This window comes from Phocoena phocoena, chromosome 15, assembly GCF_963924675.1.
Source record: "Phocoena phocoena chromosome 15, mPhoPho1.1, whole genome shotgun sequence".
Classification (NCBI taxonomy): domain Eukaryota; kingdom Metazoa; phylum Chordata; class Mammalia; order Artiodactyla; family Phocoenidae; genus Phocoena; species Phocoena phocoena.
Window position 1 is genome coordinate 5092919 of NC_089233.1, and position 23485 is coordinate 5116403.

Below are 23485 nucleotides of genomic sequence, written 5' to 3' on the forward strand. Positions count from 1 at the left end.
AATCACTGGGCAAAGATGTGAGCAGTGAAGTAGGTGGTAGGTTAAAGGTTTCCATTAGACACCGCCCGAGGAATGTGCACCTTAACCCTTGCTCTGTGAAGTGGAAAGGAAAAAAGTTTTTAAAAAAACTTTTCAGCTGGTCGATTAATAACGAAACCTGCTTTGGGATTGTGGTCTGACATGTGGTCGTTGGAGCTCACTTTAATTATGATTAACAGCCACAAGGATTATGAGTCAGGGCTTTGGGTGGGCCAGCACCGCTGCACACAAATCCAGTGACTCCCCACGGGAAACAGTGTGAGCATTCCCTGGCTTTCTCAAACTCAAAGTCTGGAGCTTCCTGATCCAAGGAGAAGCACAACAGGGTGATTGTGGCTCTTTTCCAGACCTTTGCCTTCCTTTCCTTTCCCACATAGAGATCAGCAGACAGCCATATACGCTTTAACCCAGCACTTCCACGTTCCAGCTATTTGTTTACTTAGGTGTTTATTGGCTTGCCTTAATCATTCAACAAATATCCCCTGGGCATGGTCCATGTGTCCACACGGGGTTGGCCCCCCACAGAGAGCTGGCATTTGGGATGGACATTTGAGGAGTCCGGAGAATTGGGGAGGCTCCCCCGTGCTGCCCCATCTGATAAGATTCAAAACAGTCCCTCTCATGCACAAACTGGACTCTGGGTGCATTCTCTGGAAGAGCCCAGCATTTTCCCAGCCTCAAGGCTTCTGATCATTGTCACTTCTACCTGGAAAGTATTTTTTTCTCTACCCTTTCTGCAGAAGGATGCTCTCCTCACGTGTTGGCTGAGTCTTGTCACTTGGTGGGAAGAGGTGGGCACCCAGAACCAGGCACCACTGCTTTGGAGAATTCCTACTGGAGCCACCCCCAGAGGACACGTGCACAGTTCCTGTCCTTAGGGAACTTACAGGGACAATAAAATATGGCAGCTGGGATAGCAGTCTGTCCAGGGCCAGGGAGGGGCACTAGGAGTTGCTAGTCATTTCTCCTGAGGTTGAGAGGTCTTCTTAGATGACATCATTCTTCAGGTGAGTCTCGACAGTGGAAAGGGAGTGTGCCAGGTGGCCAAGAAAGGACAGGAAGGGAACTCTTGCCAAGAGGAACAGCTTGAGCTCAGGAGCTGAACTAGTGGGTGCGAGGGGAGAGGTATTCTATTCTTGTTGAATTGAAATAAAAAAGCCCAAAGCTCCTTGGTGGCTGATAGGTCAACCTAAGAAGAGTCTAAAACGTCTGTTGCAAGTAAAAAAGGCAGAAGACAAAACAGGCCTATTTTTACACGTTTTGAAATACTGAGAAAAAAATTCAGAATGGATTCTGGATGCTTTTCATTATCTTCTTTATACTTCCCTTTTTAAAAAATTGTAAAATAATTGCTGGCATCACCTGCTGCTCACCCACTTCTTGGTCTGCAGGGGGCGCACCGGCGGCCACCCTCCCTCAGCCAGGGTGATGGGCGGGGCCTCCCAGGCGGGTGTGGAGCTGACGATTGGCGGGGTGGGCTGTCTATCACGGCGTCCCGCCCCCCCACCTTACGTCACATGACGCAGCCCATCATGGCGGTGGGAGCGCGGCTGCACTGGCTCGCGGCTCCGCAGAGCTGCTGCCGTTGCTTCTGTTGAGAGGCGGCGGCGGCGGCGCAGGCGGGCGGGCAGGAAGGATGGTGTTTCTGTGGTTGGAGCGGTGGGTGCGGACCAGGATCTGGGCTGAGGTTTGGCCGAAACGACGTGTGCTCAGGAGCAGCCGGCGCGGGTGCCGCTGAGGCAGCGGAGGGAGACAGGACCGACTGACGGACGGACGGACGGAAGGCAACCCGAGAGCCAGTCTCCGGGGCTGCGCCGTGGGCGAGATGCCGGGGCCCCCGCCTTTGCTGCTGCTGCTCCTGGCCGCCGGCAGTGCCGGGGCCGCGCCACTTCCGCAAACAGGTGCAGGTGAGCGGGCCCGAGGCAGGGACGGGGCTGAGGGGACCGGGCTGCGGGGCCGCTGCGACGGGGGTGGCTGGGAAGGAGGCTGCAGGCCCGGTCCGGCCTCGGCGCCGAGGAATCGGAGGGCCTGCCGGGGCGGGAGGCCCGGGGAAACCAGTGATTAGGGAGATTTTGCAGCACGGACGTGTGTTGGGCGGGGTGGGGGGGGGGCGGGCTGCCTCTCGAGGGCCGAAGCGGGGGCGAGGCGATGCGGATGGGGCTGGGGAGGACTGCGAACGGGGCGGCAGCGACCGACCCCTCCCGGGGTAGACTGCAGCACCGGCTCTGGACCTGTTGCCTGAAGGTCCTCAGCCTACATCCCTTGCTGGCAGTTCTGCTTCCTTTTCCAGATGTCACCTGCCTCCTGTGCTTTTCTCACATCTTATAATGAGAACCGTTTCTTAGCCCTAATCATACTTAAATGCAAATGACTTGGAGAGCTGCGCAGAGTTTCCTTCGCTCCCTGTAACTTGTTCTGAAGTTGTAAATTGATTTTAGACGCTGTGCGTTTTATTCAGATTGAATCTCTGGGAATGAGAAGGAAACCACTCTATAAATATCTCTACTTTAGGAAGCCAGTGATTAGAGTAGCAGCCTTTGAATAACTATTGACAGAATGGCCCAAGGGTGATTGAAGTTTCTATTTTAGCTACGTCAGTGTGTGATTTTCTTTTTTTCTCCCCATCGTTTTCGTTTGTGGTTTATTTTCTCAGATAAAACTTCAGTCCAGGAAAGCATCTCAAGTTGGATAACTTTTTTTTAAGGAAAAAAATAATCTAGTCTAATTTACCATTATCATCTGTTGCTTATCTTTGAAATGAGGGGAGACTGAAATTTCATAGAATCATGGAATCTTAGAGATGGGAGAGACCTTAAAGAAAATTTAGTCCAATTTCTTTCATTTTGCAGTTGAAGATAGTGAGGCCCTGGGGGTCAAATGACCTACCCAAGGTGACACAGCTAAATTTTAGGAGGAGCCACAACTTAAACCCAGGTCTTAGATTCCCCTAGCTGTGTGATTTTTCTGCTTTACCACTTCAGGTCTCTTGTTAGCTGTTTAGAATACTCTTGAGGTCAAGAGTTATTTTAGAATGATGTTAGTTGGGTGCAGAATGTGGAAGGTACTGTCCCTGGTAAAGACATATTTTTCAAACACATCTACGATGGAAGCTAAATATAATTGTTTCCAGAGACACACCAGGTCATGTCATTGAGTGCCCTTTAGTTGGGTATAAACTGTTATCATTGTACCATGTAGTGTATTGCTAAATTTCTGCCACTGCCTTAGATCAAATATGTGTAAGGTGAATTCTGTTTTCTGACCTGATAGATAAGAAGAGTGAATATTATGAGGAATGTATAGGCAGCCCAGGTATGAGTCACAGAAAGTACCTGGGAAATTATAAAAGACTGTAGGGAGAAGTGTCGATGTTGATATTGAAACATGTTCATAGTGAAATTGAAAATTAGCACTAGAATAGGACAGTGGATAAAGATTACATATGTGAAAGGGATTCAAGAAGTTTCCAGATGACTTTGCTCTTAATCGAAGTTTTACATATTTTGTAAAACAGATTCTATTTAGGAAACTTTGGAAATGTGGCTGCTTATAAACCTTTTTTTTTTTTTTTTGGCTGAACCGTGAGGCATGTGGGATCTTAGTTCCCCGACCAGGGATTGAACCCATGCCCCCTGCAGTGGAAGCTCGGAGTCTTAACCACTGGTCCACCAGGGAAGTCCCTATAAACCTCTTAATGTGTTTATTCCCTTCTTTTACTATTTCATGGAGGTATGAATCAAAAAATGGAAGTTTTTGTTGGAGTTTTGTATGTAAAACAAAGCAATCAAGAAAATTAATCCATAAATAGAAATATTAAATCTTGGCATTAAAAAAATGTAAAGAACTATTCGGTGACTTGTAGCAGCTTTTGTGGATTTTCCCTCATGTTCTATTGCTTGGAGGGTGTATGGTGAGACTTGTGGCCTATGGATGACAAATACCTACTACGGTTAAATTATGTGGAAAAAATGCACAATCACACATAGATTTGGGAGTTTTTATTTCCATTCAGAAGGGATTGTTAATCCTGGTAATGGGGGTAGATTCTTGACCAAGAAGAGTAAAGAAACCTTTGAGCTAATCCTGATAAGTGAGTTCGCTGGTTAAGAAAGAGGAACCCCTCTGGAACATACATAGTAGATAAAAGAGCAGTTAAACATTGAAAACAACTATCAAGCTTTTGATTATCTGGGGGCCTGTACTCTTTACAAAGGGAGAGCTGGCCATTTTCAAATTCAGAGTAGATCCATTGCATATGGTCTTTGCCTCCTTGGCCTTATTCTGCTTAAAGTTCAAACTGGTTAATACTGCCTTGGAGAAAGCATGGCTTATCAACAGTAGATTGGAAAAAATACTTGAATTTTATCCTTTGCCAGCCTGTTTGCATGGGGAAATGAGACAGTTAACTGAAATTCAGCATTTAAATCAAAGTTCATTTATCCCACGTTTCTTTGTCATCCAGAATCATTTCTAAAAGGTTCTAAAGTTGAAAAAAGGTATTTACCCATTCAGTCATAGTAAGCTTTGTAAATATGTGGATTGCCTTTGCCCATCAGGCAAGAAGGCATTTCTAGGTCGAATTTGGGGGGGAGAATCTCTTTATCACTCTGAGAGTCCCTTATGTCCTCCCTGGGGGGCGGGGGGGGGGCGGCTTTCCTGAGAATCTGTATTTCTGCAAAGGCCCTTATTATATAGACTGAGATCCCGGTCCTCACTTAGGAAGCTTACGTAAAGGCAGGAAGTCCACTGTTTCACACACAGTTCAGTTACCAAACTAAGATTACAGTTAAGAAATTCCTTTTCTCCAGATCATAGTTATCAGACCTTTCTTCTCTTGGCAAATATTTATGTGCCTTTTTTAAGATTCTCAGAATTCACATCATAAAGAAAGATGTTGTATGCGTGAAGGCATTCCTCTAAGTCCACAACTTGTTATTAATATTAGGGCAGTGCTTAGACAAGGAAACTCACTTCTATTGTTCTGTGGCATATTAGGTCACAGAGTACAGAGGAAGCTTTTAGCAGTTCCAGATAAAGGACCTCACGGAAGTCTGTGAAGCCGGTGGGACTCAGCTACTGATTAAACAGCAGCTTGTGACACCGGGGCTTTTGTTTTAGATTAAGCAAACAGGCTTGTATCTTGAAAAAGATTTCTGAAGTAAAGGAAGTGCTTTCTAAAGTGTGAATTTTTGTGTTTATTTTAACAGCTTCTGAGAGCTTTCCATGCAAATTCTTGTCAGGATATATGGCTCTAAGGCTTGAGATCTGATTTAGACTGGGAATGCTGTTAATTGCTTTCAGTAGGTGATATTTTGGGGTTAACTAAATATGTTCATTTGCATAGTGATAGGAAATCTGTCCAGCAACTTGGTAGCTGATCAGCATCGAAGTTATCAGACCTCTGCAGTTTTGCTGATATCGATGTGCAGATGTGCTGACTGTTCACGCAATTCTCTTGAAATTTAGAGCCCTTGGGCCCTCTGTGCTCCTGTGGGCTGTGTCACTTAGAACAGCTGTACATATAATGAAAAACACTGCGTAATGTAAATGTCATATAGGGGATAGCCAGGGTTCTGAGACTGTAAACAGACTGGTCCTCAAAAAAGCCCTTGTAGGTGGACATATAAAAAGAATCCACCTTTTCAGCTCAGTTGAGAGTAAAATTCATGAACCAGTCACAGGAGGAGCAGGCGTTGTGGCCAGAGCTTGGACTTTGGAGTTAGTCTGGGTGTGAGGCCTTCCTCTGCCACTTTAAAGCTGTTAAGACCTTGCCCAGTCACTTGACCTCTCCAAGCTTCTTAGAATTCAACTATTAAAAAAGGATGATGATAATATTTACCTAAGGGGTTGCTGTCACGTGATAGCCATGCGTGCTACAGGTTTGGCCCTTGGCAACATAGATTCCTTCATTGCTTCAGATTTCTTTGTAAATTTGGTGGGTTATCCTAGAATTGACTAATGGTGGGTGGTATGGCTTCAAAGAAGGAAGTCACCGTGGTAGCTGCGTATCATGGAATGCCTAGAACTTATGGATGTAAAAAAATCTTTGTTTCTCAAAGTAGCAGATTATATGATGGGTGAAGATCCTATAGAGAGAAATCTGGCTTATTGAAGTATGATGTATAAGCTGGTAGTGTTACTTCTTTTTTTGCGGTACTGTTGTGGCCTCTCCCGTTGCGGAGCACAGGCTCCGGACGCGCAGGCTCAGCGGCCATGGCTCACGGGCCCAGCCGCTCCGCAGCACGTGGGATCTTCCCGGACCGGGGCACGAACCCGTGTCCCCTGCATTGGCAGGCGGACTCTGAACCACTGCGCCACCAGGGAAGCCCTACTTCTTGAAATTTATAGTCTTGGGGAATTATGCTAGAAAATTTTAAGATGATCTGGATTAGTCTGCTTTTATATAATAAACCTGTTTTTGAACATCGAGATGACTAAAACTCTTGCATGTGAACAATTGCTGGTTTTAATTTACTTAAAGGAACCACGGGCAATCTAAGTTTGGTTGATCCCAAACAAAATTGTGTCCTCGCAGAAAGTGTCCCTGAAGGGAGCCCGTTCACCCAGACTGTGGTAGGACCAGCACGGTTCTGAGGCTTCCCCTTAGAAAATGTCACTTGGAGAGACGAATGTGGCAGACTTGCTTTCTCTCTCTCTCTCTCTCTCTTTTAAAATTATGTATTTTTGCAGTCCTCTAGCGGTGCTTCACTCTTTGAAATTTTTATTTATTACTCAGACACGAGGAAAGGAATATTATAGAAAGGAGAAGCTGGACAAACGTTCCTGGTCTAAAACAAACTGCTGTATCTGGGGTGGTTTTTAGATTCGAATTCCTGCTTTTCTGTGAATCCTCATATGAAGACACTGTAAGAAAGCTGAGGAGCTGTGGCAAAACCTGTGTCAGAGCAAAATGTTGGAGTGAAGTATTTTTAAGTTGTAGTAAATGACTGATTTGGAACCATGCCTTGGCATTACAGTTATTTGCCACAAAGAACAGGCATATCAGAAAAATAACCTCAATATTTCAAAAGAAGGTTTTGTGCAAAGGTTAGCCCAGTGCAGAGATTCCAGATTTCATTGGACTTTATTGTGATTCAAGTGGGCAACATGAGAACAGCTGAAGCCGAATGTCGCAGCGCAGGTGCCTGAGACACGACACGGTGAGCGCCTTTACTTCTCTGAAAGCCTCTGCCCCACACCCACTGCCCTCCACCCTGACTGCAGAAGAGCGCTTTGTACTCTTCTGCTTTCCTGGGGCTTCAGAGGGGTGGTGGTAAACCTAACATTTTATTTTTAACAGCTTGGCAGATTTTGCATTTTACTATATTATATGTTTGTTTTAAAAGGCTTAAATTCCCATTACCTCAAACAGATGTGCCACGACCCGGTGCTGTGGTGCAGCTGGAGTAGCTCTGGGCACCCAGCATCTGACCCCAGTTTGGGAAGCTTTGGGCAGGGAGGTCATGGCAACTGAGTTTCTGCTGTCCCAGCCTCTGCTCTCCCCCTCTCATGGCACTTTCTTAACAGCTAAATTGATCTGCTCATGGTTTGCGAAATATCCTGTGCAGAGTTCCATCTTCCAGCGCTTCATATTCTGTGTGCAGTTGCCTGACTCTTCCCCTTGTATCTTTTAAGTGCTGTCATCTCTTTCTTTGTCTTTTTTTTTTTAACCTCTTTGCAGCCCCAGTTTCCCTACTAAGACCTTTCTCCTTGCCCAGGCTTGGCGATGGCCACCCCTGATGAACTCTTAGAGTGTTTCCTTGTGGGACAAGACGTTCCAGGGGATGCAGCATGAAAACGTGGGAATTTTCTAATTTATTTTCATTTCGCCCTTAAAAATTTTTGACTTATGTGACTTTTGAGGGATAGAGTATATTGGTACACTAATGCATTTGTATGACTTGTAAATAAATTTACATGAAACGGAAGGACTACGAAGAAAATTTACTGGTGGGTTGCGTCATCAAAAAAGGTTTGCGTTTGTTGTACTGGCCTACCGCTTGCACTTAGCAAATACCACCTGTTTTTTTAAGTCCTGTCTCTTCACCTGGATTGTAAGCTCTGTGTCTCATCGCCTCAGTATTTCTCGTGTTTGCGTGGTTTTGAAGTTTGTGGGTGATGCTGAAGTATGAGAGAGATGGTGCTGGAGAACTGACTTCACCAGACCAGCACTCCAGAGCGTGCGTGTGTTAAAAGGAGAGGGTGTCAGCTTAGACCCTGTCATTGTCCTGTGAACTTCATCCAGCCCCAGTCCTTCATCTGGAATGAGGCCATGGATAGTTGTTTTATTTTTAGCCATAAACTTTTTCTTTTAGAACAAATGTAGATTTACAGGAAAGTTGCAAAGATGGTACAAAGAGCTCCTGTGTATCCTTTGCCCAGTTTTCCCTTTTGACGTTGGTAACAACAAGTAGCCGGTACTCATACATTGTAACCAGCGTGCAGACTTCACTCGCATTGCTTCAGTGTTTCCCTGATGTCCTTTTTCCGGTTCAGGATCCCACAGTGTGTCTGGTTGACATGGCTCCTTGGGCCCCTCCAGTCTGTTCCCTGTTTTTGATGATCCTGACATCTTGAGGAGTCCTGGTCAGGAGTTTTGTAGAACATCCCTCAGCTGGTGCATGTTTGATGTTTTTCTCGCTATTAGGCTGGGATTCTGTGTTTTGGGGAGGAAGACCACAGAGTTGAACTGCTGTTCTCATCACATCATGTCAAGGGTGCGTGCTTTCAAGACTACTAGTCCCTTGATCCCCTGGCCGTGCTGTGTCAGCTTTCTCCACTGTCAGGTTACCCTTTCCTCCCTTCTCCACGCTGCGCGTACGCACAGCCCGCACTTAGTGGTGATGAGTTCCGTGCCACCTCCTTGAGGTAGAAATCACCTGGGTTTCTGTACAGGGTATTTAACTGTTCTTCCCCATTTATTTCCTTATTCAATTATTTATATCAGTATGGACACATGGATATTGATTTTACACTTTGGGTTATAATTCAATACTGTTATTTATTTTGCTGCTTAAATTGGCCCCTGGGAGTCCTTTCAGTTGGCTCCTGTGTCCTATAGACATATGTCCATCTTTCTTTTTTTTTTTTTAAGCACTTCCTTGTTTTCTGGCGCTGTAAGCTCACCTTGTATATTCCCTGCTCCAGCCCTAGGATCAGCCATGTCTCACGCAGCTTCCTTTTATTGGAGAGTGATATTAGAAACCAGTATCTGGGCCCTGGATTTGCTTGCTGCTACTGGCACATTTATATTAGGGTTTTTCTTTTTTGTTTTTATTTTAACATCTTTATTGGAGTGTAATTGCTTTAAAATGGTGTGTTAGTTTAAGTGAATCAGCTATACATATACATATATCCCCATATCTCCTCCCTCTTGCATCTCCCTCCCACCCCTCTAGGTGGTTCCAAAGCACGGAGCTGATCTCCCTGTGTTATGCGGCTGCTTCCCACTAGCTACCTGTTTTACATTTGGCAGTGTATATATGTCCATGCTACTCTCTCACTTCGTCCCAGCTTACGCTTCCCACTCCCCGTGTCCTCAAGTGCATTCTCTACGTCTGTGTCTTTATTCCTGTCCTGCCCCTAGGTTCTTCAGAGCCACTTTTTTTTTTTTAGATTCCATAAATATGTGTTAGCATACGGTATTTGTTTTTCTCTTTCTGACTTACTTCACTCTGTATGACAGACTCTAGGTCCATCCACCTCACTACAAATAACTCAATTTTGTTTCTTTTTTTGTCTGAGTAATATTCCATTGTATATATGTGCCACATCTTCTTTATCCATTCATCTGTCGATGGACATTTAGGTTGCTTCCATGTCCTGGCTATTGTAAATAGTGCTGCAGTGATCATTGTGGTACATGACTCTTTTTGAATTATAGTTTTCTCAGGGTATATGCCCAGTAGTGGGATCGCTGGGTTGTATGGTAGTTCTATTTTTAGTTCTTTAAGGAACCTCCATACTGTTCTCCATAGTGGCTGTATCAATTTACATTCCCACCAACAATGCAAGAGGGTTCCCTTTTCTCCACACCCTCTCCAGCGTTTATTGTTTGTAGATTTTTTGATGATGGCCATTCAGAGTGGTGTGAGGTGATACCTCACTGTAGTTTTGATTTGCCTTTCTCTAATGATTAGTGTCGCTGAGCATCCTTTCATGTGTTTGTTGGCAATCTTATATCTTCTTTGGAGAAATGTCTATTTAGGTCTTCTGCCCATTTTTGGATTGGGTTGTTTGTATTTTTGATATTGAACTGCATGAGCTGCTTGTAAATTTTGGAGATTAATTCTTTGTCATTTGCTTCCTTTGCAAATATTTTCTCCCATTTTGAGGGTTGTCTTTTCGTCTTTTGCTGTGCAAAAGCTTTTAAGTTTCATTAGGTCCTGTATTATAGGGGTTTGATCCTCTTCTTCCTGTATCTAATCCTAGGTGTTGGGAAAAGAGAGAGAGTCAGTGAGAGATTTTGGAGGGACAAAGGGCCTCTAAGAGACAGATGACTTGGACGGACCCTGTGCACGTTTGACCGTGTCACTTGACCACCGTTTAATCGCCTATTAATACCATCGTAAATACTACACATCCCACACTTGTGGTATAGTGGTATTGGCAAGATGTTATTTTTATTTTCAGAGCAATGGATATTTGAAAGATTTTATTGACTCTCTCCAAGAGCAGCCTAATCTCTAAGAATAGGAGGGAAACCTTGTAAGCTTAAGTTAGAGAGAATTATTTTAGGGGGCCTATCAGCTTTGGAAATTGTTGAAAGGGATCATAGGCAACTCCTTTAATTGGTGAAAGTTCAGATATAACGTCCAGTGGCAAGTCTCTTGGAAAGTACAGGGGGCTGTAGACTTGCTGTGATTTTTTTACAGAGCTTTTTGTTTCTTTTCATTTTTTATTATGGAAAATTTCAAACATACACAAAAGTAGAATAATTAATATAATGAACCCTCATGTGCCTGTCACCCAGCATCAGCAATTTTGAATTTATGGTGAATCTTGTTCACATGTACCTTTCCCACTGGCCCAGTGGCCCCCACTGTTTTGATATAAATCCCAGCCATGGTATCAAGTTCAGCTGAAATTGTTTCAGGAAAAAGTAAAGATGTTTTTATAAAACAGGATTATTTGCATCAAGATCACCCAGGTACTTGTAGAAATGCAGGTTTGGGGGCCCCCAAACAAACCAGCTCAGTTGGAATTCTGGATGTTGGCCCGGAAATCTGCATTTGTAGTACTTTTCAGGCGATTTCTCCAATCCCGAGACACAAAATATTTTATCTTCTACTAGAGACAAAATAAAATCAGTTATTTAATAGAAATCTGTTGACTTGTGGAGCTAGTGAGACTCAAGGAAGGAAGAACAATTTAAAATTAAAAGATTCATGTCAACACCTAAAATCTGAAGTGCTCTCTGCTCCTGACCACCATACATGAGTATCATTCTGAAGAAACCTCCTGTGCAAAGTATGTGTGCTATAACCACAAAGGAATTTAAACAGGGTAGAACACACTTACAGCACTTAACTGCTCCAAAGACCTTTCCTTTCATTCTTTTTTTTTTTTTTTGTAACTTTAGCCCCTTCTCTGGGAGTCAGTATAAATAATAACCTCTTTACATTTTATAAATCTCCTGTATAAATAATCAGTAATAAAGAATCGTGAGCTGGTAGCCTGACAGTCAGATGCCAGTACTGTGAGCTGTGAACCTCATGGTGTAGACGTTCCTGCCCTGGCCTGCCAGGTTTCTGCCCACTGCAGCTCAGACCAGCAAGGAAACTAAACTTGAGCAGGTATAACTCATGACATTCTTAGTTCTCCAGGTGACAGATGTGCATGCTTTGTGAGAGTCCCTGATTCTTGACCTGTACAAGAACTTGCGGGGTTAGTGTTTTCCAGTATAATACCATGTTGTTAACATTTTGCTATAAAAAAGTTTGTTTTTCTAAACTGATTTATTTTGGAATAGCCTCGGGTTTGTAGCCCATTTTGTATTTTTCAACAGGTACTTTTTTTAAAGCTAGTTGACGTAATTTGATGTACTTTCTGTGGGTGTATTGATGTGTACAAAATATTTTTATGACGAGCTAAAGAAAGCAAACTATCTCTCTCTAAAACTGCTACAGAATGATGATTGTATAATCATTTGGGTTTGATTAAGAACGTCATAGGCCCGGGACTTCCCTGGTGGTGCAGTGGTTAAGGACCCGCCTGCCAATGCAGGGGACACGGGTTTGAGCCCTGGTCCAGGAAGATCCCACATGCTGCGGAGCAGCTAAGCCCGTGCGCCACAGCTACTGAGCCTGTGCTCTAGAGCCCGCGAACCACAACTTCTGAGCCCGTGTGCCACAGCTACTGAAGCCCTCGTACCTAGAGCCCATGTTCTGCAACAAGAGAAGCCACCGCAATGAGAAGTCCGTGCACTGCAACGAAGAGTAGCCCCTAGTCGCTGCAACTGGAGAAAGCCTGCGCGCAGCACTGAAGACCCAACGCAGCCAAAAATAAATAAATGAATAAATAAAAAGAACATCATAGGCCCACACACTAGTACAGATAATTCTGGACTCTGTTTTCGTTTTTCGTTGGGTTTTTTTTTTTTGGCAATACATATGCTTTGCACAGGAGAAAAGAATTTCATTCTAAGAATCTAGGATAGTGATTTTTGACAGAGAAGTTGCTCTTATCCTAAAGTGAAACCACTAGAATTTAATTTTTATTTTTTAAAAATTTTTTAAAATTTATTTGGCTGTGTCGGGTCTTAGTTGCAGCACACGGGATCTTTGTTGCAGCACGTGGGATCTTTCATTGCAGTGCACCGGCTTCTCTAGTTGTAGTGCACCGGCTTCTCTCTAGTTGTGGTGTGTAAGCTCCAGAGTGCGTGGGCCCAGTAGTTGTGGCACACGCGCTCTCTAGTTGTGGTGCACAGGCTTAGTTGCCCCACGGCATGTGGGATCTTAGTTCCCCGCCAGGGATCGAGTCCGCGTCACCTGCATTGGAAGGCAGATTTTTAACCACTGGACCACCAGGGAAGTCCAGAATTTAATTTTTAAAAACTCGTGGGTTTTTTTTTTTCTCCTTGAGGTCCATGTTCAAAGTCCATCCTGAAAGTGTCTTTTTCCCCTTTTTGCTACACTAAACAGGAGGCTTGAGTTTGATGTGATATAACTGCAGCCTTTAATTATGGCAGGTAAATCTCTAAGACTTTTTGGACTTAGAAGACAGAGGAGGATGAGTTTGCAGTCATTTTGCACATTTAAAATATCTACTCTAACCAACCAGTAATTGTAAAATTCTGTAGTTTCAGTTTATTGCAAAACCGAAGGTTGTGATCTACTGGTTACCTCTCAGATCAGCCTCTGAATTTAAGTTTAGCGTGTTTTGCACGCTGCAGATTCTTCCTCAGAACCCTCAATAAATTCAACCTGCGCTCCTTTCAGAAGGAAAAAAAAATCCCTCTTCCTGGTGCTCCCTGGCAGTGTGCCTCCCTAGAATGGCTCTGTGTCAGCAGCAAGTGTTACTTTCCAAGGATGCAGGCTGCAGCTTCCAGGCGCAGAGCCCCACTTGACTCTGACTTCAGACTGTTATTCAAATGCAACACCCGGACACTGATTGCAGGTAAGGCGCTGAAAAATAACAAACTTACCAAAATAGTCCCCTGGGAACACTCCACCAGAGGCCTGATGAGCAGTGCAATCCCGAAGTCTGTAATTCAACTTTGTTTGCTTTAAATAAAAAATTTCAATAAAAGATCTGATTACCAATTTTCACTGTAGAGGCACTTGGAGAACTCATGCAATTTTGGAATTATAATCCTTTTGTATAGAACTTTAGAGCTGAAATGCCAGTTTACAGGTGAGGGAACTGAGGCCCAGAGATGTGAAGCAGTAAATTCAACCCCGTACAGCCTGTCAGAGGCTGACTTCATTCTGGGTTGAGGTGATCTGACATCCAGTCCACCCTGTTCTCCGGTTCACTGCCTCGTACTTTCAGGAAAGCTCTTACTAGTGTGATGCACACGCATAGACTGATTCCAGTTGTTTTTCCTTTGAATATTTATTTCTATTTATTATCTGAAAGTCCTGAGTGAAATTTAAAAATATTTATGATATACTTGATTCTTGAAGTACTATAGATAATTCCTTATTGAATTAGGAAAGGTGCTAACTTCCATAATTAGGCTCACAAAACCACATTCATATTTAATTTTTTTTAATTTGTAAGAACAACAACTTCCACCTATGAAGTGATTTGCACTGTTTAATTAAAGGTGATTTAAAAATATTTCTGACTTGAAAGAAATGTAATCGTAAACTTGTAAATATTCGCTTGTGAACATGAAAAATACTTAAACACTGTGATTAAATAAATGCCTTTGTGGAGGTGTGGACCATGTCTACAGTCTGCTGGAGGCTGTGGATCCCAAGAAGAGTGCTCGCGAGCAGATAGTTTGTGTGTACTTTGAAGAGTCACAGGCAGGTGTCAAGAAATGTATGTGGCGTTGTAGACACGTCATTTTCCTCCTTGTTCTCTCAGCTCCTTTTTTTTTTTTTTTGTAGTACGCGGGCCTCTCACTGTTGTGGCCTGCGGAGTGCAGGCTCAGCGGCCATGGCTCACGGGCCCAGCCGCTCCGCGGCACGTGGGATCTTCCCGGACCAGGGCACGAACCCGTGTCCCCTGCATCGGCAGGCGGACTCTCAACCACTGCGCCACCAGGGAAGCCCTCTCTCAGCTCTTTAAGACCACCTCCTTGATTGATGCCCTTGATCCCATCCTGCCTCATCTCTTGCTTCCCTCCAGGGCTCAGCCAGCAGCAGCAGTAGCTTCCATATTTTCTACTGGACCCTCTCTCTCAGTTCACGTATAAAAGATGACAATTTAATGTATGTATTTTCCCGCATAGCTTTATTCTACTTTTGAATAACTTTATTAGTGTAAGCTCTCAGGAGTAGTTAAAAAAAGAAAAGTGAACCATTCTTATGTTTCTTTTGCTACTAATCACCATATTTCTTTCCAAGACACTTTTTTTTTTTACATCTTTATTGGAGTATAATTGCTTTACAATGGTGTGTTAGTTTCTGCTTTATAACAAAGTGAATCAGTTATACATATACATATGTTCCCATATCTCTTCCCTCTTGCATCTCCCTCCCTCCCACCTTTCCTATCCCACCCCTCTAGGTGGTCACAAAGCACTGAGCTGATCTCCCTGTGCTATGCGGCTGCTTCCCACTAGCTATCTATTTTACGTTTGGGAGTGTATATATGTCCATGCCACTCTCTCACTTTGTCACAGCTTACCCTTCCCCCTCCCCATATCCTCAAGTCCATTCTCTAGTAGGTCTGTGTCTTTATTCCTGTCTTAACCCTAGGTTCTTCATGACATTTTTTTCCTTAAATTCCATATATATGTGTTAGCATACGGTATTTGTCTTTCTCTTTCTGACTTACTTCACTCTGTATGACAGACTCTAGGTCCATCCACCTCATTACAAATAGCTCAATTTCGTTTCTTTTTATGGCTGAGTAATATTCCATTGTATATATGTGCCACATCTTCTTTATCCATTCATCTGATGATGGACACTTAGGTTGTTTCCATCTCCGGGCTATTGTAAATAGAGCTGCAATGAACATTTTGGTACACGACTCTTTTTGAATTATGGTTTTCTCAGGGTGTATGCCCAGTAGTGGGATCGCTGGGTCATATGGTAGTTCTATTTGTAGTTTTTTAAGGAACCTCCATACTGTTCTCCATAGTGGCTGTACCAATTCACATTCCCACCAGCAGTGCAAGAGTGTTCCCTTTTCTCCATACCCTCTCCAGCATTTATTGTTTCTAGATTTTTTGATGATGGCCATTCTGACTGGTGTGAGATGATATCTCATTGTAGTTTTGATTTGCATTTCTCTAATGATTAACGATGTTGAGCATTCTTTCATGTGTTTGTTGACAATCTGTATATCTTCTTTGGAGAAATGTCTATTTAGGTCTTCTGCCCATTTTTGGATTGGGTTGTTTGTTTTTTTGTTATTGAGCTGCATGAGCTGCTTGTAAATTTTGGAGATTAATCCTTTGTCAGTTGCTTCATTTGCAAATATTTTCTCCCATTCTGAGGGTTGTCTTTTGGTCTTGTTTATGGTTTCCTTTGCTGTACAAAAGCTTTGAAGTTTCATTAGGTCCCATTTGTTTATTTTTGTTTTTATTTCCATTTCTCTAGGAGGTGGGTCAAAAAGGATCTTGCTGTGATTTATGTCAAAGAGTGTTCTGCCTATGTTTTCCTCTAAGAGTTTGATAGTTTCTGGCCTTACATTTAGGTCTTTAGTCCATTTTGAGCTTATTTTTGTGTATGGTGTTAGGGAGTGATCTAATCTCATACTTTTACATGTACCTGTCCAGTTTTCCCAGCACCACTTATTGAAGAGGTGCTTTCCTCCTCTGCCATCCGTACACCCTTGTCTCCATCTGCCTCTACAGCGTCCTGTTTCCTGTTTGACCCTGTTTCTTTGTCCCATCCCCATCCCTTAAATGTTGTTCCCACTCCCTTGGCCCTCTCTTTTCTATTCCCCTCCCCGTCTCCTCTCTATTTGCATCAATTAGTGCATGTAGATATTTTTTTAAAGTGAACGTGTTCCAGAGCTTATAATAAAAATAGCTTAGGGTGGGCTTCCCTGGTGGCGCAGTGGTTGTGAGCCTGCCTGCCGATGCAGGGAACACGAGTTTGTGCCCCGATCCGGGAAGATCCCACATGCCGCCTAGCGGCTGGGCCCGTGAGCCGTGGCCGCTGAGCCTGCGCGTCCGGAGCCTGTGCTCCTCAATGGGAGAGGCCACAGCAGTGAGAGGCCCGCGTACCACAAAAAAAATAGCTTAGGGAGCCCCTGTCCCACATCCTGTTCTTCATCCCTACCCTCTGCTCCCCTGGGCATTGCCTGCCAGCTCTTTTAGCCATGTTGCTAAAGAACAGGGTGGAACCACTATTTCTTGGTTTCAGTAGGTACTGAATTTCTGCTATGGAAAAAGAGGATTTATATACTTACACACGTACACACCCTCCCCCTCCTCAGCATCGTTATTTACACTTTTTGGTTAAATCAGCATTCTTTCTTTTTTTTTTTTTGCGGTACGCGGGCCTCTCACCGTTGTGGCCTCTCCCGTCGCGGAGCACAGGCTCCAGACGCGGAGGCTCAGCGGCCATGGCTCACGGGCCCAACCGCTCCGCGGCACGTGGGATCCTCCCGGACCGGGACACAAAGCTGTGTCCCCTGCATCGGCAGGCGGACTCTCAACCACTGCGCCACCAGGGAAGCCCTTTTTCACCTTTTTTAAGGAGGGTTTTCTCAAATGTCAGGCGATCCTTGAAAGCCTGCCCATGTTGAAGAATGAGGGACACCGATGCGAGATGTCCCCTGCGACCCTTTCCCCTCACACTCCTTGTCGCATCTGCCGCCAGGTCCCAGGCACTCCTGCCTCAGTGCCCTGGAGTAGGAGTGTGCCCCTGAGCATCACCACGTGGGAGCTGTGTGACCCTGGAGAAGCATCTTTGCCTCTCCCGGGCTCAGCTTCTTCACTTTAAAGTGGGGCTAATAATAGTACCCACCTCAAAGGGTCGTTATTGGGTTGGATGAGTTTAGAACAGTGCCTGGCACATAGTAAGCACCATTTATGTATTAGCTATTTTTATAACCACCTGGGGCCAAACCACCATCATTTCTCCTGTGAATTATTCTAATATCAGAATGGGTTCCCTGATCACTTCATATAAAGTAACAATCTCCCACATCCCCTCCCTGCTTTATTTTTCCACATTGCTTATCACCGTCCAAGGTACCATATATTTATTAATTTGCCTGTGGTCCATCTCCTGCATGAGAATGTCAGCTGTGAATGCAGGGGCTTTGTTCTCTCCACTTCTGTATTCCCCGAACCTGTGGCAGTGCCTGTTCTGTAGAAGGTGCTGGGTAAACACTTGCTGAATGAATCGATGTGTTGGGTGGGGCTTACTGGTGGGTAGACTTCACAGTCTGGTGATGGAACAGCTGTTTCCATAAGAGACCCTTGTCCCCAGAACGCTTCTCATTATCTATAGGTCTCTTGACTTGGGCTGGACACCTGAGTGTCTGGAAGCACCTAGTTATATTGGGTTTATTTTTCTGTATAACATAAAGACAGTATCAGGGGAGCATTATCAGATAGGAAGCCCTAGGTAATCTTGCCTTGATGTTCCATAGACCCTTGTCCAGTTCAGTATTGTAAGCAGTTTCTGGCTTAGTTATGAAGGTAGTACTTTATTATGGAGAATTTTGAACATACACAAAGTAGACGGAAGAGTGTAATGAATTCTCTGTACCCCTCCCCCAGTCCAACCATCCCTATGGCCAGTCCAACTGCATCCGTACCACCGTCTGCTTCCTCTAAAGAGAGAACTTTTAAAGACATGGCCAGAGAATATGTGTCAATTATATTGGCAAGACTTTCAGTTAGACCTTAGGAAGCTGGAAAGGTTCTGAGACCATAGACTCTATCAAAGTGTTGTAGGAAATATTAAGAAACAGGTAGACATGTTTATCTAGGATGTTTGGGGTCTGCCCTGCCTGGGAAGTAAGGAGCACACATCTAGGTTATCTGTCCTTCCCTTTTTGGCTGTATTTTGCAGGAAGTGTACCGGCTAAGTGTTGTGAATACAATACTGCCATTGACTTGCCTGCCCGATGCTACAGATTTCAATGGGAAGTTGTATGGAAAGACAGAATGTCCTTTTCCCCAGACATTAGTGGTGCACTGAAGTGGCCAGTTGTGGGGGAAGAAGCCCTGGGAAACTGGCCCAGGGTTTCTACTTCTGGGACCAGATCCTGCCTGTTCATCAGCTGGCTTCCTGGACCACAGGGAGGTCCTGATTCAGAGCTGTTACAAACATCTGGCACTGTGGATGACTCCACACCTTAACTATGCCAACAACCTAATTAAGATTCTAGTTCATAAAATATGATCCCTGCCGTCATTTTCCTGGGGTGTGGGCCCAGGGTAGTCTGGCAGAGGTCATCTAAACCTGACATTCCTTTGGCCAAACTGTTGACATTCCTTTGGCCAAGCTCACGTGAGATGAGCTCTTTTGTGGTAGTCTCCATCCTAGTTAGTGATTTTAAAATTGGAATAAAATGAGCCTCTGATAACAGCTTTTAATGGACACAGCTGAGAGAAACAGCGACTTCATCTAAAATGATCTCATTCACCGGTATTCAGTCAGCGCTTAAAGTATATAAGCTTTCTGCAGGTGTGAGAGAACAGTGCGGTTGGCTGACCTTGGAAATTGTTTCTGAACAAGGGGAGCACTTCACTGGTTAGCACACAGCATGGTTTGTTTTTCTAGGCTGTTGATGTCCTGGCTTAGGGGTCTTTGTGGAATCTCTGATTCATCGGCTAGATCATCAACGCACTATTTACTGTTCCCTGCGGTTGGGTATATTTAGTGCTGTGTTTCATTTTCCCTTCCTAATATTAGAATTCATCAGGGAGATTCCAGAGTGTTTAATGTTATTATAAATAGGTGTATTGTTAAATTAAGAGGCAAGGAAAACACTTAGTGACTGAAGATTCTGTGCACAGGAAACCTTTATGATAGATGGGTTTGTAATTTTGAGGTGTTAAATAAAAATGTGTGATTTGCAATGATTGTCTGAATCTTTTTCCTTGAGTAGTATGATGCATTTGACTGGTCTGGCAGATGTAGAACTGCTTGTCAGGATGTTGGAAAAGGAAGGTGGACTTGTTGGTCCTACACTTAAAAAAAAAAAAAAAGCCTGGGCTTGATGTCTGGCACTGGTTTGGAAGATTGCTGGTCCTTAGCTTCTCTGAGTTCTGCCAGGTTTCCTTTGTCTAGTCAGCCCAGTAGGCACCAGCTTTAATTGTCAAGTAGACACATAAATCTCTCCTGTGCATTTCCTGAGGGTGAGGGTGGAGAACAGAAGGGTTAGGTACGTATCTGACACTCGCTTTAACTGCTATAGAGTCCGTTCCCATTTTCAAACCACTGCGTCCTGGGAAGCCAGGGAGGAAGGCTGCATATACTTGGCTCTGGTGCCAGCAAGAATGGATCCCCTACCAGTGGGGATGGTGTTCCTAAATTAATAAATTTTCAGTGTTCAGGGCTGAGCTCAATCACCCTCCAACTTCAGAAGGTGACTGACTGTATTTGGAGATCAGGCCTTTGAAGATGCGAATGTGTTAAAATAAGGCCATCAGCTCTTTCTTGCTAATCCAATATGACTGTTGTCCTTACAAGAAGAGGGAATTTGAACACAAAGAGACATCAGGGATGCTCGCTCAGAGGAGGACACAGCGAGAAGATGGTCATCTGGGGGCTTCTCTGGTGGCACAGTGGTTGAGAGTCCGCCTGCCAATGCAGGGGACACGGGTTTGAGCCCTGGTCTGGGAGGATCCCACATGCCGCAGAGCAACTGGGCCCGTGAGCCACAACCACTGAGCCTGCGCGTCTGGAGCCTGTGCTCCGCAACGAGAGAGGTTGCGGCAGTGAGAGGCCCGCACACCGCGATGAAGAGTGGCCCCCGCTCGCCACAACTAGAGAAAGCCCTCGCACAGAAACGAAGACCCAACACAGCCAAAAATAAATAAATAAATAAATAATTTTTTAAAAAGAAGATGGTCATCTGCAAGCCAAGGCCTCAGAAGGAACCAACCGTGCCGACCCCTGGGTCTTGGACTTCCAGCCTCCAGATTGGGAGACAGATTTCTGTTGTTGACGCTGCACAGTGTCTGGTGTCTGGTTATGGTGGCCCGAGCAGACTAACACGCAGGTTTAGACTCGTGTCTTAGAGGCATCTGTTAAGAGTCCCTGTTACTTGGGGTACCGACAATGGAGGCTCCTTGTGCAGCACCATCGGGGGCCCGTGGAGGAGAGGGTGCCTTTGGATCCTCTCTGCCGGCGTGGGGTGAAACCACTCTGACGGCTTCCAGTGAGATGAGACTGTGCAAAGAGCATGGCGTGTGGAAATAAATACCCACTATCACAGGAGAATATAAGCTGGGGGAAACCCACTCTTTAAGAAAGCTTATTTTTTAAAGAAAACAACTTAAGAGTTACACTGCTAAACATGAATTGCAAAATGGGCAAGTAAAGAGTGTTTGTGGGAGTTGTGTGCAACCTGGGGAACGAGTGATAAGCCATGACTGGGGCAAGGGAGGGACTCCCCAGTGCCGTGGACATAGGGTGATTAGTGATGGGGGAGAATCTTTGCTGAGTAAGAGCATAAAATTACTGAAGGAATGCTACTTTTTGGTCTTATTTGTTTGACCCTGAAAGCATGTGTTTATCCTGTTAACCAGTAGATTAATGATGGATTTCTGGTGGGGGAGAAAGTGAACTTGAAGACTGAGGTCACAGAGAATCCATCTGGAAGGACTGGGAGAGGTCCGTCGTCGCTCCAGGTGGAGAGCTGGGGCGAGTGATGAGGGTGCTGGGCGAAGAGGTGAACGGGGGCTGGAGGACCAGGGATGCTGTAAGGCTTGTTAAGGGATTTGGACTTTCGGCTGACAACCATGGGAAGCCCCTGGTACAGAAGTCAAGACGTGGAAGGATGGAGCCACCTCTCCCTGTGTCCCCTCCTCCTGGTCTCCCTCCCCGTAGGTGCCCACTGTTGCCCGCTGGTGACGTTGTGTACACACTGTTGCGACCTGTTCTGTTTGTTTCTGTTTTTTTTTTTTCTTGTTTTCATTTAAACATACATCCTGGAGATGGGTTAAATTGTATCCCCCTCCCGGATTCATATATTGAAGTCCTAACCTCTTATAACTCAAGAGTGTGATCTTATTTGGGGACAGGGTCTTTACAGAGGTTATGAAGTTAAAATGAGGTCATTAGGAGGGCTGTGATTCAACATGACTGTGTCCTTATAAAAAGGGTAAATTTGGACACAGAGATAGGCATAGAGGGAAGGTGATGTGAAGATTCCCAGGGAGAAGACAGACCTGGGACAAATCCGTCTCTCACGGCCCTCAGAGGAACCAACCCTGCTTCATCTTGGACTTGTAGCCTCTAGAATTGTCCATACCAGTTCGTACTTTGTTACAGCATTTCTAGCAAGCTATGACACACAGATTGTAAATTGTTATATCTACTCTTTTTTCCTATTTAAACTTTTTATTTAATGGATGTGAAGAAATTATTTAATAAATGGAAAACTTCAAACGTACACCAGACTAGACAGAGGCTATAATGAATTCCCAGGAACGAACGTACCTTTCACCCACCCATTGACTCGGATTGGGGCCATCTTTTTTCATAATACCGCCATCAGTTTCTCTGCCCTCATACTATTCTGAACCAAATTCCAGTCATTGTTAAATAGGTCACTATCTCTGAGAGATAAAGACAACTTTTAAAAACAGAGCCCTTATCACTCTCTCCTAGGAGAACTAGATCATGCTTCCCTAATATGGTCAATTGTCAGTGTTCAGATTTCCAATCGTCTCAATGTCATAATTTTTTTAAGGTTTTTGAATCATGATTCAAATTAACACCTGTACATTGCAGTTGGTTGGTCTTTTAAAATCTCTTAGTTCCTTCTCCATCTCTCTTTCTCTCTCCTTGTAATTCATCAGGGTTTTCTCCTTGAGTGTTTTTCGTAGCCTAAATTTTGCTGATTATGTTCTTGTTGTGAAATTTAATATGTTCCGCTATTCTCTTTATTTCCTGTTAATTGGTATTTAGATCTAGAGGCTTGGTCAGATGCAGGTTTGATATTTTGTTACTATTGGATTGTTTGTTTTGGGTAGTACTGTGTAGTGGGTGGTGGTGTGTATTTCCATCTGGAGGCAGGTAATGTCAGGTTGTCTGTCTTTTTGCATTATTAGCTGTCGATACAAGTGTCCTGTCATGAAATATTTTTCTTTTGGGTTTTTTTTTTTTTTTTTTAAATTTATTTATTTATTTATTTTTGGCTGTGTTGGGTCTTCGTTTCTATGCGAGGGCTTTCGCTAGTTGCGGCGAGCAGGGCCCACTCTTCATCGCGGTGCGCGGGCCTCTCACTGTCGCGGCCTCTCGTTGTGGAGCGCAGGCTCCAGACGCACAGGCTCAGTAGTTGTGGCTCACGAGCCCAGTTGCCCCGCGGCATGTGGGATCTTCCCGGACCAGGGCTCGAACCCGTGTCCCCTGCATTGGCAGGCGGATTCTTAACCACTGCGCCACCAGGGAAGCCCCAATGGGTTTTTTTTTCTAAACAGCTATTTAAGAATGTAAGCACTATTCTTAGCCAGCACGCCATACCAAAACCAACAGTGGGCAGTCTTTCCCCACAGGCCGTTGTTTCCTGAGCCCTGTTCTAGGGTCTGTATATCTTGGACATAAGAGGAAATATCTATTTGGTCTTTGTCCCCTCCTCTGGCACGGAGCTCCTGAAACCCTTGGAAGTTCCTGAGTGATGGGGTGACAGG

At 44.5% G+C, this 23485-nt stretch overlaps 1 protein-coding gene across 1 annotated transcript in view; it reads left to right on the top strand.

The window, feature by feature from the left end:
- Nucleotides 1–1557: 1557 nt before the first annotated feature.
- The window catches only part of LMTK2 (lemur tyrosine kinase 2), a 78289-nt gene continuing 56361 nt past the window's right edge, over nt 1558–23485 (top strand). Inside the window, exon 1 of the mRNA XM_065892967.1 lies at nt 1558–1954. Within this exon, the coding sequence (XP_065749039.1) occupies nt 1865–1954 (90 nt within the window). The 5' untranslated portion in view covers nt 1558–1864. The remainder of the gene's footprint in view (nt 1955–23485) is intronic.